The sequence below is a fragment of the Daldinia loculata genome (genome assembly GCF_022478755.1).
Source record: "Daldinia loculata strain CBS 113971 unplaced genomic scaffold F4817scaffold_64, whole genome shotgun sequence".
NCBI lineage: Eukaryota > Fungi > Ascomycota > Sordariomycetes > Xylariales > Hypoxylaceae > Daldinia > Daldinia loculata.
Window position 1 is genome coordinate 16,938 of NW_026054918.1, and position 19,775 is coordinate 36,712.

Here is a 19,775-nt window from a genome sequence, read left to right on the forward strand (position 1 = left end):
CCCTGTTTTACAGGTCCACTTTCTTAAATGGACGCCCGAAGAAAAAGAATGGCGATGCGAAGAGCGCGTGCATGTACGAGGTAATGGTGTGTCTGTATAGCATTATTGTTCTTGTCATTTTTCAATCTTGAAAGCTTGTCACACCACCCGGCAGGTCCGTGATCCACGTGGGATTCGTATCCGAAATTGGCTAGTTCGTGATGGTTCTGCTGCCTGAGTGAAGACCGTAATTTCTACGTATCAAATCGGAGTCCCGTAAATATATATCAAAAGACGTTGCAGCACCAGACACTTTATTTCGGAAAATGAATGCAAACCAACTTCCAAATGTAAAACGTCCCAGGTTGGCATTATGTAGCGTTCGATTTTAGCTCTCGGGCTACTGCATCAGGGTGGGTTCATGCCGTCATCTTGGTCAGCCACTACCGGCAGGCCAAGTTTAAGCTCAGCTACTTGGCTAGATGAAACAAAGCCAGTATTAAGCGAATACATGTTTTAGATGCCGATCGTTATATAGTCAGGATATTGTTGCCTTAGATCACCTATCCGGGTGGGGGGGGTCCCAGGACAGTATGACTCTAGAATGTTGAAATATACTATAATGTCAATTCGGGGAAAGCCTGTTAACAGAGCTGTACTATAATTGTATGAAAAAATGCTAACGTTGCTTCCGATCCTTTCCGTAAGAATACAAATTCTTATTAGCCACGCATTCTCGCACGGGCCCCCCTTACAAGAATAATACGTTGATCAAAATAGCCTCAATATCGTCAACTTTATACTATTGCAGTAGGTGCTACTGTAGCCTTGAAATTAAAATAGGAAAGAGACTCTAGTGAAGGAGACAATGCTTGCAAAGATAAAACACTGTTATCCTCGATAGAAGGCGCTCTTGCCAATATAATAAGGCTTGTCAGTACGGCTATTAAACCTACCTCGTTACGTTGATTTTAATTTAATATAGTCAATATAATAGGGCTTGTCAGTACGGCTATTGCACCTGCCTTAGTACGTTGAATTTATATAAGGCTAGCCAGTCTAATAGGATCATATGCCTTGCCATCTCAATAGTAAATAGGCCTCATCAATATAATAGCCCCTGAAAGCCTGAAGCACCTTGGCTGACCTGGAAGGAGTAGGTGCCCTAGTATACCTTATATAAGGTAATAGGTCACCTTCCCACACGCGTACGTAATGTAATATAATATAATGCCTCGTAGTCAATTTGAATAGCCCGTAAACTTGTAACCTGACTTCTAATCTGACTTGTAATCTGACTTGTAATCTAACTTGTAATCATTCGAATCCTATCGTAACTTAGTAAAAAAATGAACGATCTCAAGCACCTTAAAATAAGAGGTGTTTAAGATAGCCTCTTTTTAATTTTTATTCAATATATATATATATATCCCTTGGTGCACAATACTTATTAAATGAATATATAGTGATGCCACTAGCATTATATCAAGGTATACATCACATTAGTGTCCCTATTATAAGCATAACATGATTATATACCATATACACTCTGTTCGTGTAACCCCAGAATTGTACAGCCAAAACACTGTTGGAGACACAATAATGGTGGGGGGATAATACTGACCTAGCCTTACCAGACTATTATTTTTATTATTATATTTAAATTAAATCTACAACCTTAGGGATATCCTTATTAAAATAATCAGAATCTCCAGGTCGAATAATGTCCGATACAAAACGTATGAGTCTCTATTGTTTAAATAAATTATGGTATATAATTTAAAGTATGTTGACAGATTGGTATCAGTCTGTCCTAGGACCCCCCCCACCCGGGTAGGCAGGTACGGGCTCTGTACCTGTGGGTAAGTAAATTGGATAAATGATATTTTCACTTTCTTTAATCATTCTTTCAGGACCCAGGTTAGGTAACCAGGTATGAACCAGCCGCCGGTATACAGCTTACTCGCCTCGTTAAGAGATAGATACAAAGGTATATAGTTGGAATAGTCGGTTCTTACCCTACGTTCAGCCTTTTTTATTGATCACAGTGATTGACTCTCCTATCTGTGTAAAGTGCACAAAGCCCAAACTATACCCCCAAATCGACGAGGTTACATATATTTCACGTGTTTCTAATAATAGACCTCCTTATCTTTCACACAATGCAAGAAACTATTTCATTAAACAAAGACGATACGTATGTTCACTCCAAATTGGAGCATGCAGATCTATGTACATATACCATATGACTACCAGTCTTCTCCGGACTCTATAAAAAACAAGATCCCGGGCTATCCCAATAGACATATTACCAAGCATTCTCCTTTTTTTATTCCTCTACCGGCCTCCAGTCGGACGTCCATAGCGCCTGTCGATGTTGTCTATTTTTGTTTCTGCTGCGGTGATCCGCATGCCGTGATCATAATCCTCATTCGTTCTTCCAGGTCGTCGAAGTACTGCTGTGGAGGCTCGTAAGGACAGCTCAGAATTAGCCCCTGGAGGGTGACACATGCCGTAGCGGCGTATTTCATTATGGTAGCGATGGCAGAGATATAGGCGAATTGTGCAGGTAAGTGGCAAGCTGCCAATCGTGACGTTCCTCTTCCGGTTTCGATATGATCCACCCAAACGTCTAGATCATCGTACATGTCGTCGACGACATTAAGAGTGCTACTAGCATCGTTAAAGAGCTTGCCCCAACGGCGTTGCTCTTTGTCCGGGGTGTTGAACGGCGTCGAATGGAAGCCCGTCGAGAGGTACTGGATTTCCTTGGCTATGGCCTCGAGATCACTATAGAGCGACCTCATGTCAACTCTGATACGCATAGCAGTTAAGCGGTCTGCAAGATTGACAGAGGGCGGCGGCGGGCCTCTTGGGTCATGGGCCCTATATTGGTATGCGCCGGGAGCTGGTTGTGGATCCGGCGTCGTACCGGGCCGCTCGGAGGGGGACGGCATGCCGTATGAGGTTGAAGAGTATGTATATGTATTAGATCGTCGTCTGGCCCCATGCGCTCTAGATCTATGGGTCTCATCCGGACCGTTAGGCTTATCATGCCCCCATTCCTCGAAGTAAGGCTTCCCGCGATGATTAGGCTTCGCTTCGTAGCTACCTGGATGTCTGTTAGAAGAACCGTCTCTGGAATATTTGCTCTGTTCGGACTTACCGCTGCGTTCCTTCCGACTACGACGTTTGGAACCTGTATCACTGTCATGACCAAGATCCTCGGCGCTTTCACGATGAATATCGTACTCACGTCTTAGAACCTCGTCACGGAGAATCTCCCACGCCTCCGAAACCTGCTGGAACCGCGCGTTGTTCTCCGGCGTGTTTCCACCTTCTGCTTTGTCTGGGTGAACCTTCCGTGCGAGTTCTCGATAGGCCTTCTTGATGTCCTCTAAACTAGCGTTACTCTCAACGCCGAGGACCTTATATAGGTCGTGGTTAGGGAAGCTAATTTGAGCCATGCTGAAAAACGTCGGTGTAGATGATGGGAATGCCGGTTTGTCTTCTGCGTAATATCGTAATACTATTGTGCGAATGTTGCTTGAAAGTTTAGTTTTCGGAATGACTTGGAAGAATTCGTACACATATTCACCAGTCGTGCCGGTTTATTATGTAGTGTCTCCAGCCAGCTGAGCAATTTGAATACACGTGAATAAGATCGTCGGCATTCTTCGTGGATATTGTTTTGGCACAAACTTCAAATCTGCCGACAAAGGACAAAACAAGGCTCATGCTTATTATATCCTCTGCTCTTCTCTCCCTAGCCATTTTCGCAAGGCTATACACGTGGGACTTCACTGTTAATACACGACTTCTTACGTGGTGTCTAATCGCAATTTGGCATTCTCAAATATCCGCTATGGCGCCAAGAGTCAAACGTCACCCACGAGGATATGCCAATTACCCCATGCATACATGCCGGTATTTGCTCATGTGCCAGTGAGAGGAATTAGCTAGGTGGTAGATCCATAGGCATTGTAACCCATTGAATCGAATTCTGATCGTAGCTCATGGGTATCTGAACATCCTGCATAGTGTCTTTTGCGGCTGAAGGTTGATAAAGGGGATCAAATATTAATTCTATTAATAACAAAAACTCATATTGGGTGTGCCTAGGTTGGGAACAACACACATGCCGAATCTGTAACACTTATAAGGTCTAGCCGCAAAATCAGAGGTAACTATTGCGAGGGCAGCGGGGGTTCAACCATTTAGAGAAACACTATGGATTGTGAGGTGTGGGCTAGAATTGAAACAGGAAGGCTTACTTTGTTACTATTGGATATCCAGTTAGTTTCGATTACCTATGGCTCCTCTTAACAGGGCAGGCTGATCTAGCGAGTTCGACAATTGGACGACGAGAATTTATTTCCTATTATCGTGGCACGCTAGAGCCCCGGAAGAAGGCATCTTTAAAGCCAAAGATACTGAAAGATTCTCGGAGCTGCTGTTAGGCTCTTATTTTGCTATCTCGGATGAGAATCATCAAGGCCTAACGGTAGCATGCGACGTATCCGGGGTTAGGGATGGGCTGCCGAGATGGTAATTTTGATTGCTTTTGGCATCACGGTGTCACATGCCGATGATCCCCTGTATCCACATCAATGCCCTTATATACACAAATAGGGTGCCATCCGGTCTATATCCGCAAAAAGTGTCCCTCCGAAAATCTAGGTAGACCAGAAATCTGGTTGTTCAAAGCGTCGCCGCTGCTTCAACTGCACCTGAAGCTTTAAATGCCGTTTTATTCGTCCATTTGATCTCAACATTATGCATCCATTCCATATATCGTGCCCAACCTATTTAGACAAGTGTCAGCCCAGGACCATTTACTAGAAGTGATTTGGAATCATACTCCAGTAGGCAAACTTGCGGCCGAGATATTTTCCAGCAAATGGCACCAAGACCATAGTTAAGAGTAGTTGTAACTGTTCTAAGCTCTGCTCCCATTCCCTTTGCGCATCGAAATCGTCATCATCGGTTGTGAAGCTTTCGGTAGAGGTGGAAGGAAGGGAATCGATATCGTCATTATCGGAGCCCGGTGTATCGGGCATAGCGAAGGAACCGGAGAGCGACATGATTCGAAGGTGAAGTGAAAGATCGAAGGTTGTCTATGCGTCGTTAAGGCTCGCGAGAAAGCGGCGGGACTAGGCGCTATTGCTAACAGATCTGATGCATTGGCAGGATTGGGTTCCACCAGCTGGGGGGCGGCTAGCTTATCCCCAATACACAATCAATACACAATCAAAGTTGAAAGGTAGCGAATGCTGTGGAATAAGGTGTAAGTTGCTGTAGTAAGTGACGCTGCTTCTGTTTGTGGTAGTTGATAAGTTGGACGTAAGCTACTAAGCTTTTATTTGGTGTTAGCTCCGAAATACGTACCTTCTTTGGGGCCAATCAAATACGTGGAACACTTGCCGACCAAGGTCAACTTGTTATTGGCGAGCTTGCTTTTTAGTGGGGGAATGATGAGATGCTGTAACGTGGGGTGGTAAGACAATTAAACTGCTGAGTCATAGCCTGCCTAAGTATTCTGCCTATCAGCCCTGGGGACTCCCTACCTATTTGGGGTTGGATGAGATTCAGAAGTACCCCAATGAGGCGGTAGAGAAAGTTGAAGGCAACAAATTGGTATGCATTTCTCTCCATCGTAGGGCTCAAACGTCATAGGATCTTCCTGCGCTCCTAATTTTTTCTTTTTCGATCTATCCAACTTCAACAACCTCAACTTCTGTCATTTCCAAAAATCATCCGAGTTGAGCTAAAATTAAGAGGAAGCTTCCTACCATCAATTCTAGTGTCAGCCCACCATCACTATCTTGATCGCCACAGCTATCGTCCTACAACATTAATACTGTTTCTCGGGCGTCGACAATCATTGTGACACAACCTGATTTTTATTTATTAACAAAAGGCTGAACAAAGCAAGGTCAAATACAGAAAGACAGCAAGGATGGACGCAACAGATGCAGCAGATACTGTAAGTTTAACTTCACTTATCTCATGATTCTCACATCCTCTCCATTTAGATCGCGGGTGCTGGATACAATTTGCCTGATCATTTTTGATTTCACTTATCGATCGGGACCGGTGTTTGCAGCCGCACTGTCGCCACCCTTCCTGGGTCTCCCCTCTATTCTCTATCCTTTGGTACTTCCTGCATGTACTCGGTTTATGGTACCCCCCCTCCCCCCACTAGCAGCAACGAGGGGATCCGATAAGACCAATATTTTTGCCCCTCCAATTCCATAGGATACAATTGTGGACCCCACTACTTTATACATTGGAGCCACATTGAAAATTCCGAGACACAAGCCACCGCTCAGAGTCATACCTTCCCACATCCAACGTTCAACACTCCTGGACCATCGGATTTCACTTCGGCACCAACCAACCTTAAATCTCCTCCGACCGGCAGATTCTTATTTACTTTATTTCTTTACCTCGTTAGGACCGGTTAAGACATTCTTCATTGACATAACTGTAACTAGCAGGAACAACGTCCCTCACTCCCCGACCGTAAACAGCGAAAATCCGTCGTTTTTAATTCCGAAGCTCTCGTAGTTGAGCCCGACGGCAAGATAGTCACCATGGCTTCCGAAGATACAAAGGACACTGCCCTATCCCATACCCCTCGTACGCCGCCGCTCTCAGCCGCTCTTGAGGCTTTTACTGATGCGCGAGAAGCTGCCGTCGAGGACGCTGCCCCTCCTACCGAAGAAGGCGGTCTTGATCTTCTCAAGAAGAAGAAGAAGAAGCCTAAGAAGACCGAGGATGCCGAGGGAGAAGAGGCAAGCGGTGCTGCCGACGGAGCTGCCGATGCCGGCGGCTTAGACTTAACCCTTAAGAAAAAGAAGAAGAAGAAGGCACCCAAAGCCGACGAAGGCGACGAATTCGCTGCCAAGCTCGCGGCGCTCGACCTCGACAAGGAGGGCGGCGCGGAGGGTGCTACTGACACGAAAGGCGACGAGCAAAGCGGAGATATGGAGAAAGGCACCGGTATCTGGAGTCACGATGAGACTAAGCCGATCAGTTACGATTTGCTCCTCAACCGTTTTTTCAGCCTGTTGGCTCAGAAGAACCCGGATCACGCCTCCAGCGGCACGCGAAGCTACAAGATCCCGCCTCCTCAGTGCCTACGTGAAGGTAACAAGAAGACAATCTTCGCCAACATCCAGGAAATTACCAAGAGAATGAAGCGAAGCGAGGAACACGTCACCGCCTACCTCTTCGCCGAGTTGGGTACAAACGGTTCCGTCGACGGTAGCAGACGATTAGTCATCAAGGGTCGATTCCAACAGAAGCAGATTGAGAACGTCCTGCGAAAATACATCAGTAAGCCTCCTCTTCTTGTCCTTTTATATCGTATGTGTTTTTGTCTGCGACATTCTAACTAGGTTATAGTCGAGTATGTTACCTGCAAGACGTGTCGATCTCCCGACACAGAACTCAACAAGGGAGAGAACCGTCTATACTTCATCACGTGCAACTCGTGTGGATCCCGTCGGTCCGTCACCGCTATCAAGACCGGTTTCTCGGCCCAGGTCGGCAAGAGAAGGAAGATGCAGGGTTAAGCTACACCCCTCGTTCCCGCAGAATGGTCTCTATTGCTCTGTCAAGAGCATGTTTTCGTATGGGCTCTGCTTTTTTTAACCGTGCCATAGCGTATTGCAAGGGACCCTTATTAGTTTAGTTTAGGGGCTAGGCAGGAAAATGGCAAAAAGCATTCACGTATATACAATTAATACTGTTTTGTTTTGTTTCGTGATCGTGTGGGTGAGGTGCCTATTTTGATTAGGTATTACGTTGTATGCCCCATGCAATAATAGTGGTTTGATTCGCTCGCCATTCCATAACTTACTTTAAGAATGTTGGAAATACACCCCTAGACTTTTGTAAGGATGTATACAGTACTGAGTGACAGGTACCTAGACACTCAGGAACAACGTCGTCATACATAATCTCTACCTATCCCATGCTATTATTATACGATTGCCATTCGTGTATATAGGTAAATAATTCTTATGTTAACACATTTCTAAAAAAGTAAATAGTCGAAGCACGGAGTATGTTCTTACTCGTATATATCAACAGCTTTTTATTCAAGGTATGTAGCAAAAGGGGGTATGGAACTTATGTAGGAGAGCCCATTTCGTCCAAGTAATTTAAGGACCTAGGGAGGCGGGATATATGATGGAAAGTAAAGGGGGACGGAGAAGAGGGCATTGCTCATCAGTCATCTTATCCGAGCTAGCCCTCTCCGAACCATTCTCGAGACCTTGTCTCGCCTCCTCTCGCCTCCTCTCGCCTAGGTTCGTCTAAGCGTATCTCGTTCCATTTGTGCTTGTCTGAGTTTGTCTTGGTCTGTCTGGACTCTCCTGAGCTCGTCTCGTCCCTTCTCGTCTTACGCCATCCGGTATCATCCCCCCAAGTGTATCCATCCCCCAGCCGCATATTCTCATAATCCACTTTCCCTTTCCAATCCGGAACAAAATACAGTTGGTTTAGCTGAGGCTGGATTATAATATTTACTATATCGACGGGCTGCTCGGGATCACCCCCAATATATATCCGCTCCGTGGCGATACGCACTCTGGGCCCATACCTACTTCCTGCAATTGCCCACCGTTGGGGAAAGCCCATTGTTTGCCCGCCAGGTAGGCTATCCCAATTATTCCATAAATATTCTAAATCCTCATATGTGTAGCTGTACCGAGATTCTGTAAATACCAGCTTTCTTGTTTCTGCATCTCCTTGATATCTATCTTCTTTAGAATTTTCTGTAGCAGCAGTGCCATCTATGTGCAGCACGGCGAAATGTAGCTTAACCGTACCGTTATGGCGCTCTCCCACACGACTTATACATATCGCCAAACCCATGGTGAAATCATACTGAAATAGAAAGGCCACGATACGACCCTGTGTCGGACGTATCTCCTTCAAGATAGAATTGAGTTGCTGCTTCTCGATGGTCTCAGTGGTACAAAAAGTCTTAAAGTTCATAGAAGATACAAGTCTCCTCACGACTATATCTCTAGTATGCGGCTGATAACACGGCTGACGTTCGACGATCATTTTGATGCAATTGTCGCGCAGCATTGACCTGGGAAACTTTTTAAGCGTAGTAGATTCGTTGATAACAATCTGTTGCGTACGTCCATAGCTACCCGAACAGGTAATGAGAGGAATTGCAATTATCATAAATTCTTTCTCATCGTAATAACCACATGTTAGTATCGCAATTCTGACTTCCCGCTGCCGCCCCACGGGTAGCCCATCACTAAAAGAGCAATAATTATGGGTTTCATTCGGCTGAGTAAACTCGGTAAGTTCAAACATGGGTAGTTCTACATGGATTGAGGAACCAACAACGGTTGGCACCATTCGTGGACTATATAATAACTTGAGTAAGCAGTTGTTTCTTTTAAGTCGAGGGGAGTTGGACGTCATCAAGAAGATCTCACAAGCGAGATAGGAGAAAAAAGTGACGAAGCTGACTTGGACTTTACATACGATCTCCAGCTACGGAAATACAATTGGTAATCCCAATGGCGTACAAACTTTCCTGAACTCTTGAAGTCAGCTGGGCTCTTAGCTAGAAGCCCAAGGAGTGACCCATCATCTTCGGGCTTGTAATCAATAGGCTCGTAACCTAGTATTTGGGCGTCCGTCAGTGTGGACCTAGAAAACCGCCGAACAACCGTTCCCCAAGCAAATAGTGTGTGGTCGTCCGGATAAGCCTTCACCAACGCTTCCTGCAATCTTAGGAATGCACGTTCACCTTCGCCGTATAGAAGGGGCATGTTCACATCGAATATACCAAGGAGACAGTATGCTATGTCCTCGTCACGCGTGGTTTTCCTGTTTGCCGCCCAGGACATACGCTGTGCTATACTAGCGTTTTGGGTGTTCGCGCTGTCTAGGTACGTCTCGTCGATACCAGTAATACTAGATATGAGAGCCGAGAGCTGTAACTTTGTCCCAATTTGGCACCAGTCCTCAGAGTAGAAGATCACATTTTCGGATGCTATTAGCTCCTGCAACGTCCATCCGCGCTCGAACCAGCGACTCTCGGCGATCTGACTCTCGATCGTCGATATAGCGCTGTGTTTCACGTCGGCTAGATAGGCATAGCAGACAGATGCTTCCTTATACCATCTGAACATCGAGTTGATAGATTCGGAGAGCTCGGCACTGCTATTTTTATCTATGCAGCATCTGTACCTCAGTCGGTATTTACTCCTAAACATAATATTCTCAATGGCTTTTTAGGGTAGACTCACGTGTCGACCCAAACCCAATCAAGACCGTCTTTGACCGCCTGTTGACAGCAATATTCTATTTTTCGGAAGCCCTTCATCTTTTTAACTTTTCCACGCTCTCCTTGCCAATCCTGAAACGACACTTCTTCCTCCTCCCAGGTATGTGAGAGTATAGCATAAGGAGGGATGCCGGTATGTGAAGGGAAGAATTTCATTTCCCCGCTCGAGGAACTGAGAAGACGCATGATTTATAACGAAGCTTTAACTTGACTAATCCAATAGATATATATGATCTTATATAACTCTTAAAAGGACAGCGATATAAATGTCGGTTTATTTTTTTTTTATTGTTCAGGTACGAGAGCTGGTAGCGAGTTTGTTTTTAAACCATTAGGTAGAGACTGTGGAGTTGTGTTGGATCCATATCTGGCGGTATTAGTTGTAAAATATGAAGCTTTATTATTTATAATTGAAAGGCTAACCTTTTCATAAGCATTAAAAAGAAAATAAGTCAACGTATATTAAACAGTAAAGTGGTTACGTAAGTGTTACACTTACTTAAACCAGATCCTAAGCCACGACATCAGTCTGGTTAGAAAGTCTGCAAAAAGGTAGTGATGGATGATTTAAAAGCAGACCGTAGAGTTAATGTCGTAACTAGGCACCTAGCCTTATCCACCAATATATCCAGGGATTGATTTGGTCGACTTGGTCCCATTCTAGAACAAATCGCAACCACGAACTAGCGGATATCTTGTGGTTCATTGATATATAGGATGATTATTGACCTGACTGCTGACCGAGGAAGAAATTATTTTCGTAGTATTACTTTGAAGAGTTCAAGCGAACTAGGACGACTTATATAAGGTTTCATGGCTTGAGATGTCACGATTTTGGGCTTGTATCTATTTGGATAACACATAGTCAAAATATATATTACTACATAATATTTATTATTCCATCCAGAATGGGGGTTCTAGTTATGTATTATCTAGCAGGGTAGAAGAGTGGTGTTACGTTCATAGACATGCAGGCGAAGGAAGAAATTAGACAACTCACTTAGCAGGTAGCAGATGCTACATGTATCTACGTGCTGCACGCAACCTGTTGAGTTGATTACCTCTAGCTACATAACGTACCCAAAGACAGATAAGAAGGAACCATACCCTGATGGTTGTTGTAGATACATGTATCCGGCTTTGCAGCTTGGACCATGGCAACTACCTCAGCAATTGCTTATCATATAATGTAAGGTCATGTACCTATGTAACCTAAGGTAGGAACTGCATGTGTCATGAGAAGGAAGGTACCGGGGAACTTCAAGGTGGTGACCTCTCCTGCCAGAGTCATTACAGTGAGGTTCCACTTTCGCAGCTCTTTATTGGGTGGATTCGGAGATTACAACTCAAGTTCATGACATTTGTCGTCTTCCAATCTGTTTACAGCCGTCAAGGTCTCTGGCGTACAGCGTTCTTTGGTGACAAACAACGACTGTTTTTTTGGAGTTGTTTTCCTCTTTTTGGACTTTATTGGTTGATTAGCCCAGACCACTAATCACATGGTAGCTGGTTTTCGAGCGAGAGGTCTATCTATAGTCGACAGTGCTCGAGATTTTTCTTCAGCCTACTTTCTTATCTTTCCCACCTCTCGTCCTTGACTCACGAGGTTTCAAATTTTGCCTCGCATCTGGAAAAACAGCAAACTTCAGTGGCTACCGAGCGGTGCCGTCTCCGAGCCTTTCAACTTCTATAAACTGCGACCTCTACCCTCCTCTTCCTCGAGTATTCATCAACCAAGTGACGAAACATTCAACAGCTAGGCTTTGATATCAACTTTCAAGCCATCCTCTTAACAACGCGGAGTACTCTTTACTAGGCACGAACTTCTCTACTGGTACGTTACCGCCTACAAGTTCTGCACATTTGCACCCGATTCTTCGCATCCATTTTCTAGATCTGACACCCTTCCACTCCTCCAACAAGTTTTCCACCCTCTCTCGAATTTTTACACTCCATTTTCTTCCTCAACCAGTTACCTACACTTTACCCTACCCTAATCCTCCCCCCTTAATCATCCCGAACATCTGACAATATTCCAACTATACATCCTCAACTAAACAAAAGCCTGCCCATTGCTTCCACCTAACAATACTCCCCTTTCTTTCTTTTTACAACCAGCATCCACTGTTCAATTCTCTAAATCAACCTTAAGCGCGTTCCCCTCAGTCTACTACCCAATCTCGCAGAATACCCAAGTCACTTTACCACCAGCTAGGACAACTAATAGGGCATGTGCACTTGACTAGTCCGTAACATCACCCTTCTTTTTGCTTCCGCTTCTATTTTCTCCCAATGCCGGGATTTTTTACTCGATTCTACCATCAACTTCATAACTCGAAGGTTAAGCATACTAATAACTTAGTAACAGAAGCAGACACCATACGGCTCTACATACTCCCGCTACCATTACCTTGATTGTAACAACGACACGATTTGACGTAAGTCTGCTAGCTCCTACCTAATCTCACATTAGGTGAAGTAATATGTCATCATTTGCTAACTATGAAATTTTGTCTTCAGTTTAGTAAACATGCGTGCTGCACAGATTCTTAAGGCCAAGAGCAAGGCCAGGGATCGGGCCAGCGCCCTTAAGCTCAGTGTCAAAACTGATCTTCACATGGAGGATCCTGCATCGACAATCCCGACCGGGATGGGCTTCACTCAGGTAGCCTCCGCTCCACCCCGGAAAGTCCAATTTGACACAACGAACGAAGTGCCGTCCGTGCCGAAAGCGAGCGAAGCCATGATGAACTCTGATTGGCGAAACAATCGCCGTAACGGAAGCGGTGCTCATTTCGCGGTCCCAGCTACCGCATCCGTGGAGACGACCGAATTCCAAAAGGCCGGTGGCAAGAAACCCAAGAAGCTCACTATTGACACGGCTCTTGCTAATGAGGTGACTGTTCGCCGGTACCGAGATACTCCTATTGACCCAGATTTCATCCATTCTGCTCCCATAACCAAGAAAGATTATGAGACGGCAGACAACGACACCAGGCCTGATAGCTCCGAGGATGTCCAATATTCTAGCAACGATACAACTCTCTCTGTTGTTTCACCTACTACCAACATGTCCACGATTCGACTTGAGTCCCTAACTCCCATCACTAGCGAAGGTTTCCGACAGTTTAACATCATGTGTAACTATGGTCTAGATGAAGAGTCAAAATTTAGAAGCAGTGATGATGCCTATGGCGACAAGCATGGTCAAAATGACATGACAGTGAGAGCAATCCCTATCGTTTCCCCGCACAACAAGAAGATAGAAGACCCTATCTTCCCAATAGCCGCAGTGAAGGCCATCAAGCATTCCAAGAGATTCGCCCATGCTGGATGGGACAGCATCGATCAGGAGTTCGAGAAGAATTGGGCTATGCTTCAAGGCCCACGTACGGCTGGCCTTCCAGTCGAGAAGCTTAGAGAAGAGTACGAGTCTACTTGCTCCTCCGAGGCTGAGGTTGCAAAGAACCAAGCACGTTTCGATGCTCTCATCAGCAAACTCCAAAAGTCATCCGCCAATCGTATCAACGCGCAGTCAGTCATTGATATTAAGCCCTCTAATTCTCCCAAGAGGCTAGAAGAGAATGTACCTCTGAGTAAATCAGTCTCACACGACTCTGGAATCAGCGGCGTTAGTACAAAGACATTGCAGAGCCAGGGTACTACATTGAACCCAAAAGCTTCCGAGTTCCAAATTTCGTCTAGTCCCGGTATTAATTGCCAGCCAGATCTTCGCAAGTATCCGCTAGACCATAGCCACAATGTACCTTTCGAACAGAATGGCTATAAAGTCACATCATCAACGGATAGCGGCTCAAGTAGAACTCGCTCTGCGACTGCCGAGGACATAGAAAAGATTTATGCATTCATGGACGATTTGAAAGCACAAATGACACGGATTGAGGCAGGGGCTCAGCAGCGCCTGACAATGATGGAGACAAGTCCTATGGCTCAACTAAGTCATATTCAGAACATAGCCAGCCAACTTGGCTTGAGTCCTGTCCTTCAAGGGCCATCTCGAGATACTCAAAGCATTCATAGCTTTGGATCCGGGCCTGGTCCATGGTCAGGAGTTCAGACAATACCAAATTCTCAATCCCATCACAACGGTAATGGCGCATTCATACCCCCCTCGCATGTGCATGACACACAGGCGCCTTCATTACAGATGGGACCGCCTCCAATGTCGTACGGCCCAGGCCTCAGTTCACCACCAACTATGGGATGCCAAGGCTTCACGGGTCCCGTAAATCCTAGCCCTCTACCCCTTCACGCTCAGGCCCAGATCGTGTATGGTCCTCGACCCGTGAGAAAGCCTAGAGGACCCCAACGCCCCGGTGATCCAATCTTCACTCAGCAGCAGCTAAGTTATGAAGAATACTTGGAGAACAAACGGGCCTCAGACCGTGCCTATGCTATGCAATGCCGCGATCGCCAGGCGAGACGTTTCCACCGACAGAGAGCTCAGCCCTCAGCCGGCTCCCAAATGACAGCGCCCCCCAATGCAGCGATGGTCCCTCAAGTGATGCCAATCCCTCAAGCAACTACAACTGGTGCGGCTCAGGGATGTTAATCACTTACCCAATATCTTCTATTGAGTGTCAACCCCGGAAAGGGGGGAGATAAGAAGATAGATGAAGCTGTCTTTAGCTGGATTCTGTCTACTATAAGAACAAACCGTTTCTTATTGTACTGCGGAAATATCTTCATTCACGGTTGCAACCCTTTTCTTTGACGGTATCATATCCTTGGACGGGCCTGCGATTGAGGGAAGATGATCTCTACCAACTACTACAGTGTCAGATTAGCGGCACAATTTTACATGTTCGGTAGTGATAATTTCCGTATTGCGACGGTTCATTCGTCTTTACTTCAACTTCACTACGTGTTCTACCTCTGGTTTACTTAGTCTGGCAGTCTTGCGGTTGGTTTTACACGTTATGCCCAGGCTTTTCTTTTTCGGACTTTTTATGATCACATTTTCACTAGCAACGTTCAACTATCGCCTAAGAAGGATACCCCGGTGACGCTGCTTTCACCGCATCGAATGCATGGTGCTCACACCCCTATTCTACATCCGCATGTTGTCCAAAGGAGGGAGAGTGGCCGGGCTAGGGACATTGAATAGGATCTCCCTATCCAGTATGCGGTACTTTACTTGGCATATTGAGGCAAACTTCGCATTATTTTAGTGAAGTCTCAAAGGAGTTGACTTTTTTTTTACTCCAAAGTAAGTTGCCAGTCATTCTATCATTGCACTTTCGGTTCGCTAATATGTTTTAGTCGGATCATAACTTTTTACATGCCCTAATTTCCAATAGGCGGGAAATACTGGCATTACGTGTATAAAGAAGGTCCCGTTCGATACGGTTTCCTCAACTCTCAGTCGATCTCCAAGTCCAAGCCATTAGCAACAGGCTTGTCAGACAGCGATATAGATACGTTAAGCGGACGAACGAGAACTAAACAACAGGCTGGCACCACATGGAATCAGTAGAGGGCGGAGATATCATCATCTGGCCCCAACTCAGCGCGTCTAGTTCAAGAACATTCTTTTAGGTTCTCTTGTTTATACTAGGTTACTCTCAAGGCAAGCGGCATACACATTGACGATCCTGAATTAAGTGTCGCTCATGGCCAACCAACTTACAACTTTGGCCATGGCATCCCGGGGGAAGGAAAAGGGGGTAGGAGTTGAATGTGATTTTGACGAGGCACAGAAATGGTGGCTTGGATGTTCCATCAAGCCGGTCTTGAGTTACAGCTGACATCAGGATTCGGAAGCGTTATGTGGTTGATTGCCAGGATAAATCATGATACCCTCTAAGGAAATATATACTTAGGTAGAGGCTTGCTTTTTGCTGTCCAATTAAGTTGGCCAATGATTTTATTTATTTATTACAAAACGGTTGACATGCCATTTGCAGAATTGTGACATTTATCTGTGCCACGATATGATTCATACAAGTTGTGAATAATGTTGCAAACCGTGAATGTATGCTACATAGATGCGTATCTAGGTAGTCTATGCGGCTGAACTGTCGATCTTGAAGTTCGTAGGAGTCTGACGAATCGGATCTTTAGAGACTTTACCAAGTATTTTCAATTGGTGGCTTACATAAGGCAGAATGTATGCGGGTCTATGAAGACTAGCGCGTCTGCTACCTAGCTCTTGCGCGTCAAGCTTACAGCATCCCCCCACTACAATGGGAACCACAATAGGAAGCCTTTCATAAGCTTGTGAGCTTAGAGAATTAACCTTTATCTTTAACACATTTAACACATGGAACGGTGGTAAATCTCAACCTACTTTCCCAGCTATCTTTCTCCAGGTTACTTTTAGGGTAATACTCGGAATCAAAGGAAAATACGGTTAATTGATAATATTCGAGAATGCGCTTCGCTCGTCTCGTACACGATTTTATTTTATTTTTTGGTCGCTAGTACATTTCTATGATTCCCTTCTCACTTACTTCGATTGTATTAGTCTGATATAATCTCTTCTCTTTCCTCATCTTTACGAACTTATTAATCAGTCGCCCCAAATACTGTCGCAGTTGCCGTCCTCCTCCCGTCGCTACCGTCGCAATGTCGACTCCGATGCGCCACGGCCCTTCCCAGCAGGGTCGTACGCCCTCCCAACATCCAGCCGCGGCTCCTACGCCTCAAGCCTCAACACCCTTCTCGACTTCCCAAAACGCCGCGGTTTTCTCTCCTCGTGGGCCTAAGTCGTCGCCGCAGCAGTTTAAGAAATCTCCGGCAACTGGGACCTCGGGTACTATGATCGGTACTGCTAGTTCAACAGCAAACTTCGATAGTCCATCCGCTGCTGCTGCTTATAACACTTTAGGAATGGCCATAAACGATCTCAACTTAGATAATATCAGCGTTGGAGGACTAGTTGCTGCTGCGGGACGAACGGACGAAGAGGATCGAAAAAAGAGAATGGAGGCTGTCATTGCGGCCCTTTGGGTAGGTGATAGTTGATACTATCAGGATCGGAACTGGGGGCTAACCATAATATAGGCCCAGAATAGCAGCAGAGTGAGCAACCAGGGACTAGAGAGGTTGGCTATTCACCTTAATCTCGAGTGTCTATGGGAAGATATCAAAGGTGCCGGCGAGAATGCCAAGACTCTGATCATAGCAGGACAGACAGTGGCTGTCGAAGTCGGTATTACTAATCACATCGTACACCAGGCCGCTTTGGTGTATACAGACTCTATACCAATCGTTGACAAGCACGTTGACAAGGCGTCGGCTATCCTTCTGAAAGATCTCTCGCTCGCCCCTGGCCAGAGTCCCTTGACCAAGAGACTTACACAATTCCGAGCAAATCTTGAGCGCCTAGCTAACTTAGATAAGCTGAGCGTCTCTCCAGGTCTTAACTGCCACGAAGCTATAGCAGGCATCTGGGAGAGCCTAGAGAGACTTCACCGATGGGATGTACAGAAGCTTCGCGAGGATCCATCCCTGAGTGATATATCCGACGAAAACCTAAGAGTTTATGCTCTTTGCCTTCGCCATGGATGTCCCCTCATGCATACTCGGGGTCGGATCGGCTTAAGCCTCGACTACTGGAAAGAGAGAAGAAAACTCAAGTCTACAACAATAGATAGCGAAGACGCCCAAACGTGGGGGATTTTGATCGAGTGTGCAGCTTCCAATAGCATGGTCTATAACAGCCCGATACGGGTGTCTGACAAATGGATTGGAGACGGAATCGAGAAATCCAACCTCACGGACGAGGAAATGATATCAGCTACTGGTCCAGTTTTGGATTGGATAGAGCCGCCTAACACCCTTTTACCGTCCTCGGAAGAGTCAAAGGAACATGGGCTTGAAGGTCCTGTAGGCCTATCCGGTCTTAAGCCACCTGATGTCGTATTTATGGCGACCTTTGACCCACCGGTGGTAGTCTCGCATGCTGTTGCATTAGAGATTTATAAGATTTCGGCAACCAATGCACCCCTATCAAACATGACATTTGACGCACTGATATTTCCCATCGTTAACGGCAGCTCCTACGACCCTAGCGAACCGCGCGAGGTGGTATTCACACAGACAGTTCCCACATTTATCAACAATATCCATGGCGAGTCTCAGCTAGAGCCTGTATTAAAAGCGCACCGTAACACACTATTCATATATAAGCCAGTCTACGGGCAAGTCCTCAGCCAAATTCCGTTCTCGCATCCGAAGGATCTAGTCATGCTGCTCCCTGTGCTCCGCCAATATTCCTTCCTCTCCCTCCTCCTAGCCAACAGCTTTAAATCCAAGGGCGACAAGCCCACCGCAAAAGAAGCAGACGAGGACAATGACGCTCGCTTGTCGCGTACCAAGCACAACGAGTTCAACGACTTCATGGCGCGACCTGATACGAAGAGCTCCGCTGATAAGGCCCTTAAAGTCGATATTACTCTCACGGCTCACCCCGTCCCCCGCCTCGCGCTCGTGTTCCCATTTAAAGCGCACACAGCCCACATCCTTATCGAGATCCAGCTCGGGGGCCGTGTACACATCGTTACGGATAATATCTTCGACGGTGACATGGGACATATCGGGGGGAATATCGGTAATAGGAAGAGGCTGAAGAGCGATTGGGAGCATGCACTGGAGACGATGGAGGATTTGGGGGCGTGGATTGAGGTTATTAGACATACGCTTGAGTAAGGGGAAGATAGGGGGATGTGCGAGTAGGAAAGAAGATGGGATTAATAGGATAGGATAGGTGGGTTTAGTAGGATAGGATGGATGAGGCGTGGGTGGATTGTAATAATAGGATGGGGATGGAGGTGAAGTTTAGTTACGACGGAGAAAGAGGAGGAGGAGGATTATGAGTGCATGTATGGTTATGATACCCCCTTTTCTTACATACGTCCCTGGCAGAGCAGAGCAGAGCAGAGCAGAGCAGAGCAGAGCAGGGTTAGGTACCTGAGTGAAAAACTGCCTCGTAGGGCCGGGACGGCGGTAGGAAGGAATTACGAAAATGGATAATGCGTTTGCCTACCTAACCTAATACATGCTATGCTGTTTTATTCATTCCAGTTCACCGATCGTGCTTCTATCTTTGGCTAGCCATGATCAATGTAAAGGTTAAGATTTGACTCTCGCTTTTAAATTTAAGAACGGGGTGAAATACCAATTGTAGTCTACCTGGCTACCGTCATAACCTGAGCTGATATCAGACTTCAATAAACATGCCAAACGAAACAGCACCATGAGTAAACCCATTCCTTCTAAACGCTAGTCTAGCATTCATTCGCACATACTATATACATACAGGCATCTAGATGACAAAACGGGCGCGCAACAGCAGCCTACTTTATATACCTACCTACTCATGATATATAAAAACAGGGCAAATAGTAACGGCAGTAGCAATTATATTCGCGCGTTACGCACCCCTTAGTAGGTCCGTGTCTCTGTCCCTGGCTGCTTCATGGTACATTGTATTAAGGCTTATCTA

The 19,775-nt window shown here is 45.8% G+C and overlaps 6 protein-coding genes across 6 annotated transcripts; 3 read left to right on the plus strand and 3 right to left on the minus strand.

Moving 5' to 3' along the window:
- Positions 1–2,360: 2,360 nt before the first annotated feature.
- On the minus strand, positions 2,361–3,446 carry F4817DRAFT_319648 (DnaJ-domain-containing protein; the record flags this gene model as incomplete). The annotated part of the gene is made up of 2 exons (XM_049301090.1): positions 2,361–3,091; positions 3,146–3,446. 2 exons carry the CDS (start codon positions 3,444–3,446, stop codon positions 2,361–2,363), a joined length of 1,032 nt encoding a protein of 343 aa, XP_049155273.1.
- Positions 3,447–4,280: 834 nt separating this feature from the next.
- F4817DRAFT_249504 (uncharacterized protein) lies at positions 4,281–5,278 on the minus strand. Its single transcript, XM_049299143.1, has 3 exons — positions 5,151–5,278; positions 4,841–5,096; positions 4,281–4,784 (listed from the first exon to the last, which is right to left on the minus strand). The coding sequence occupies exons 2-3, from the start codon at positions 5,061–5,063 to the stop codon at positions 4,681–4,683; spliced, it is 327 nt and encodes a 108-aa protein (XP_049155274.1). The 5' UTR covers positions 5,064–5,096; positions 5,151–5,278; the 3' UTR covers positions 4,281–4,680.
- Positions 5,279–5,967: 689 nt separating this feature from the next.
- F4817DRAFT_349319 (domain found in IF2B/IF5-domain-containing protein) lies at positions 5,968–7,982 on the plus strand. Its single transcript, XM_049304816.1, has 2 exons — positions 5,968–7,320; positions 7,390–7,982. Exons 1-2 carry the CDS (start codon positions 6,576–6,578, stop codon positions 7,557–7,559), a joined length of 915 nt encoding a protein of 304 aa, XP_049155275.1. The 5' UTR covers positions 5,968–6,575; the 3' UTR covers positions 7,560–7,982.
- A 253-nt stretch (positions 7,983–8,235) lies between these two features.
- On the minus strand, positions 8,236–10,492 carry F4817DRAFT_319651 (HET-domain-containing protein; the record flags this gene model as incomplete). Its single annotated transcript, XM_049301091.1, has 3 exons — positions 8,236–9,376; positions 9,499–10,182; positions 10,269–10,492. The coding sequence occupies 3 exons, from the start codon at positions 10,490–10,492 to the stop codon at positions 8,236–8,238; spliced, it is 2,049 nt and encodes a 682-aa protein (XP_049155276.1).
- A 2,344-nt stretch (positions 10,493–12,836) lies between these two features.
- F4817DRAFT_319652 (uncharacterized protein) lies at positions 12,837–14,879 on the plus strand (the record flags this gene model as incomplete). The annotated part of the gene is made up of 1 exon (XM_049301092.1): positions 12,837–14,879. One exon carries the CDS (start codon positions 12,837–12,839, stop codon positions 14,877–14,879), a length of 2,043 nt encoding a protein of 680 aa, XP_049155277.1.
- A 1,622-nt stretch (positions 14,880–16,501) lies between these two features.
- F4817DRAFT_349324 (mediator of RNA polymerase II transcription subunit 1-domain-containing protein) lies at positions 16,502–19,344 on the plus strand. The gene is given in 3 exon segments (XM_049304817.1): positions 16,502–17,278; positions 17,333–19,203; positions 19,219–19,344. The coding sequence occupies 2 exon segments, from the start codon at positions 16,895–16,897 to the stop codon at positions 18,977–18,979; spliced, it is 2,031 nt and encodes a 676-aa protein (XP_049155278.1). The 5' UTR covers positions 16,502–16,894; the 3' UTR covers positions 18,980–19,203; positions 19,219–19,344.
- The last annotated feature ends 431 nt before the right edge of the window (positions 19,345–19,775 follow it).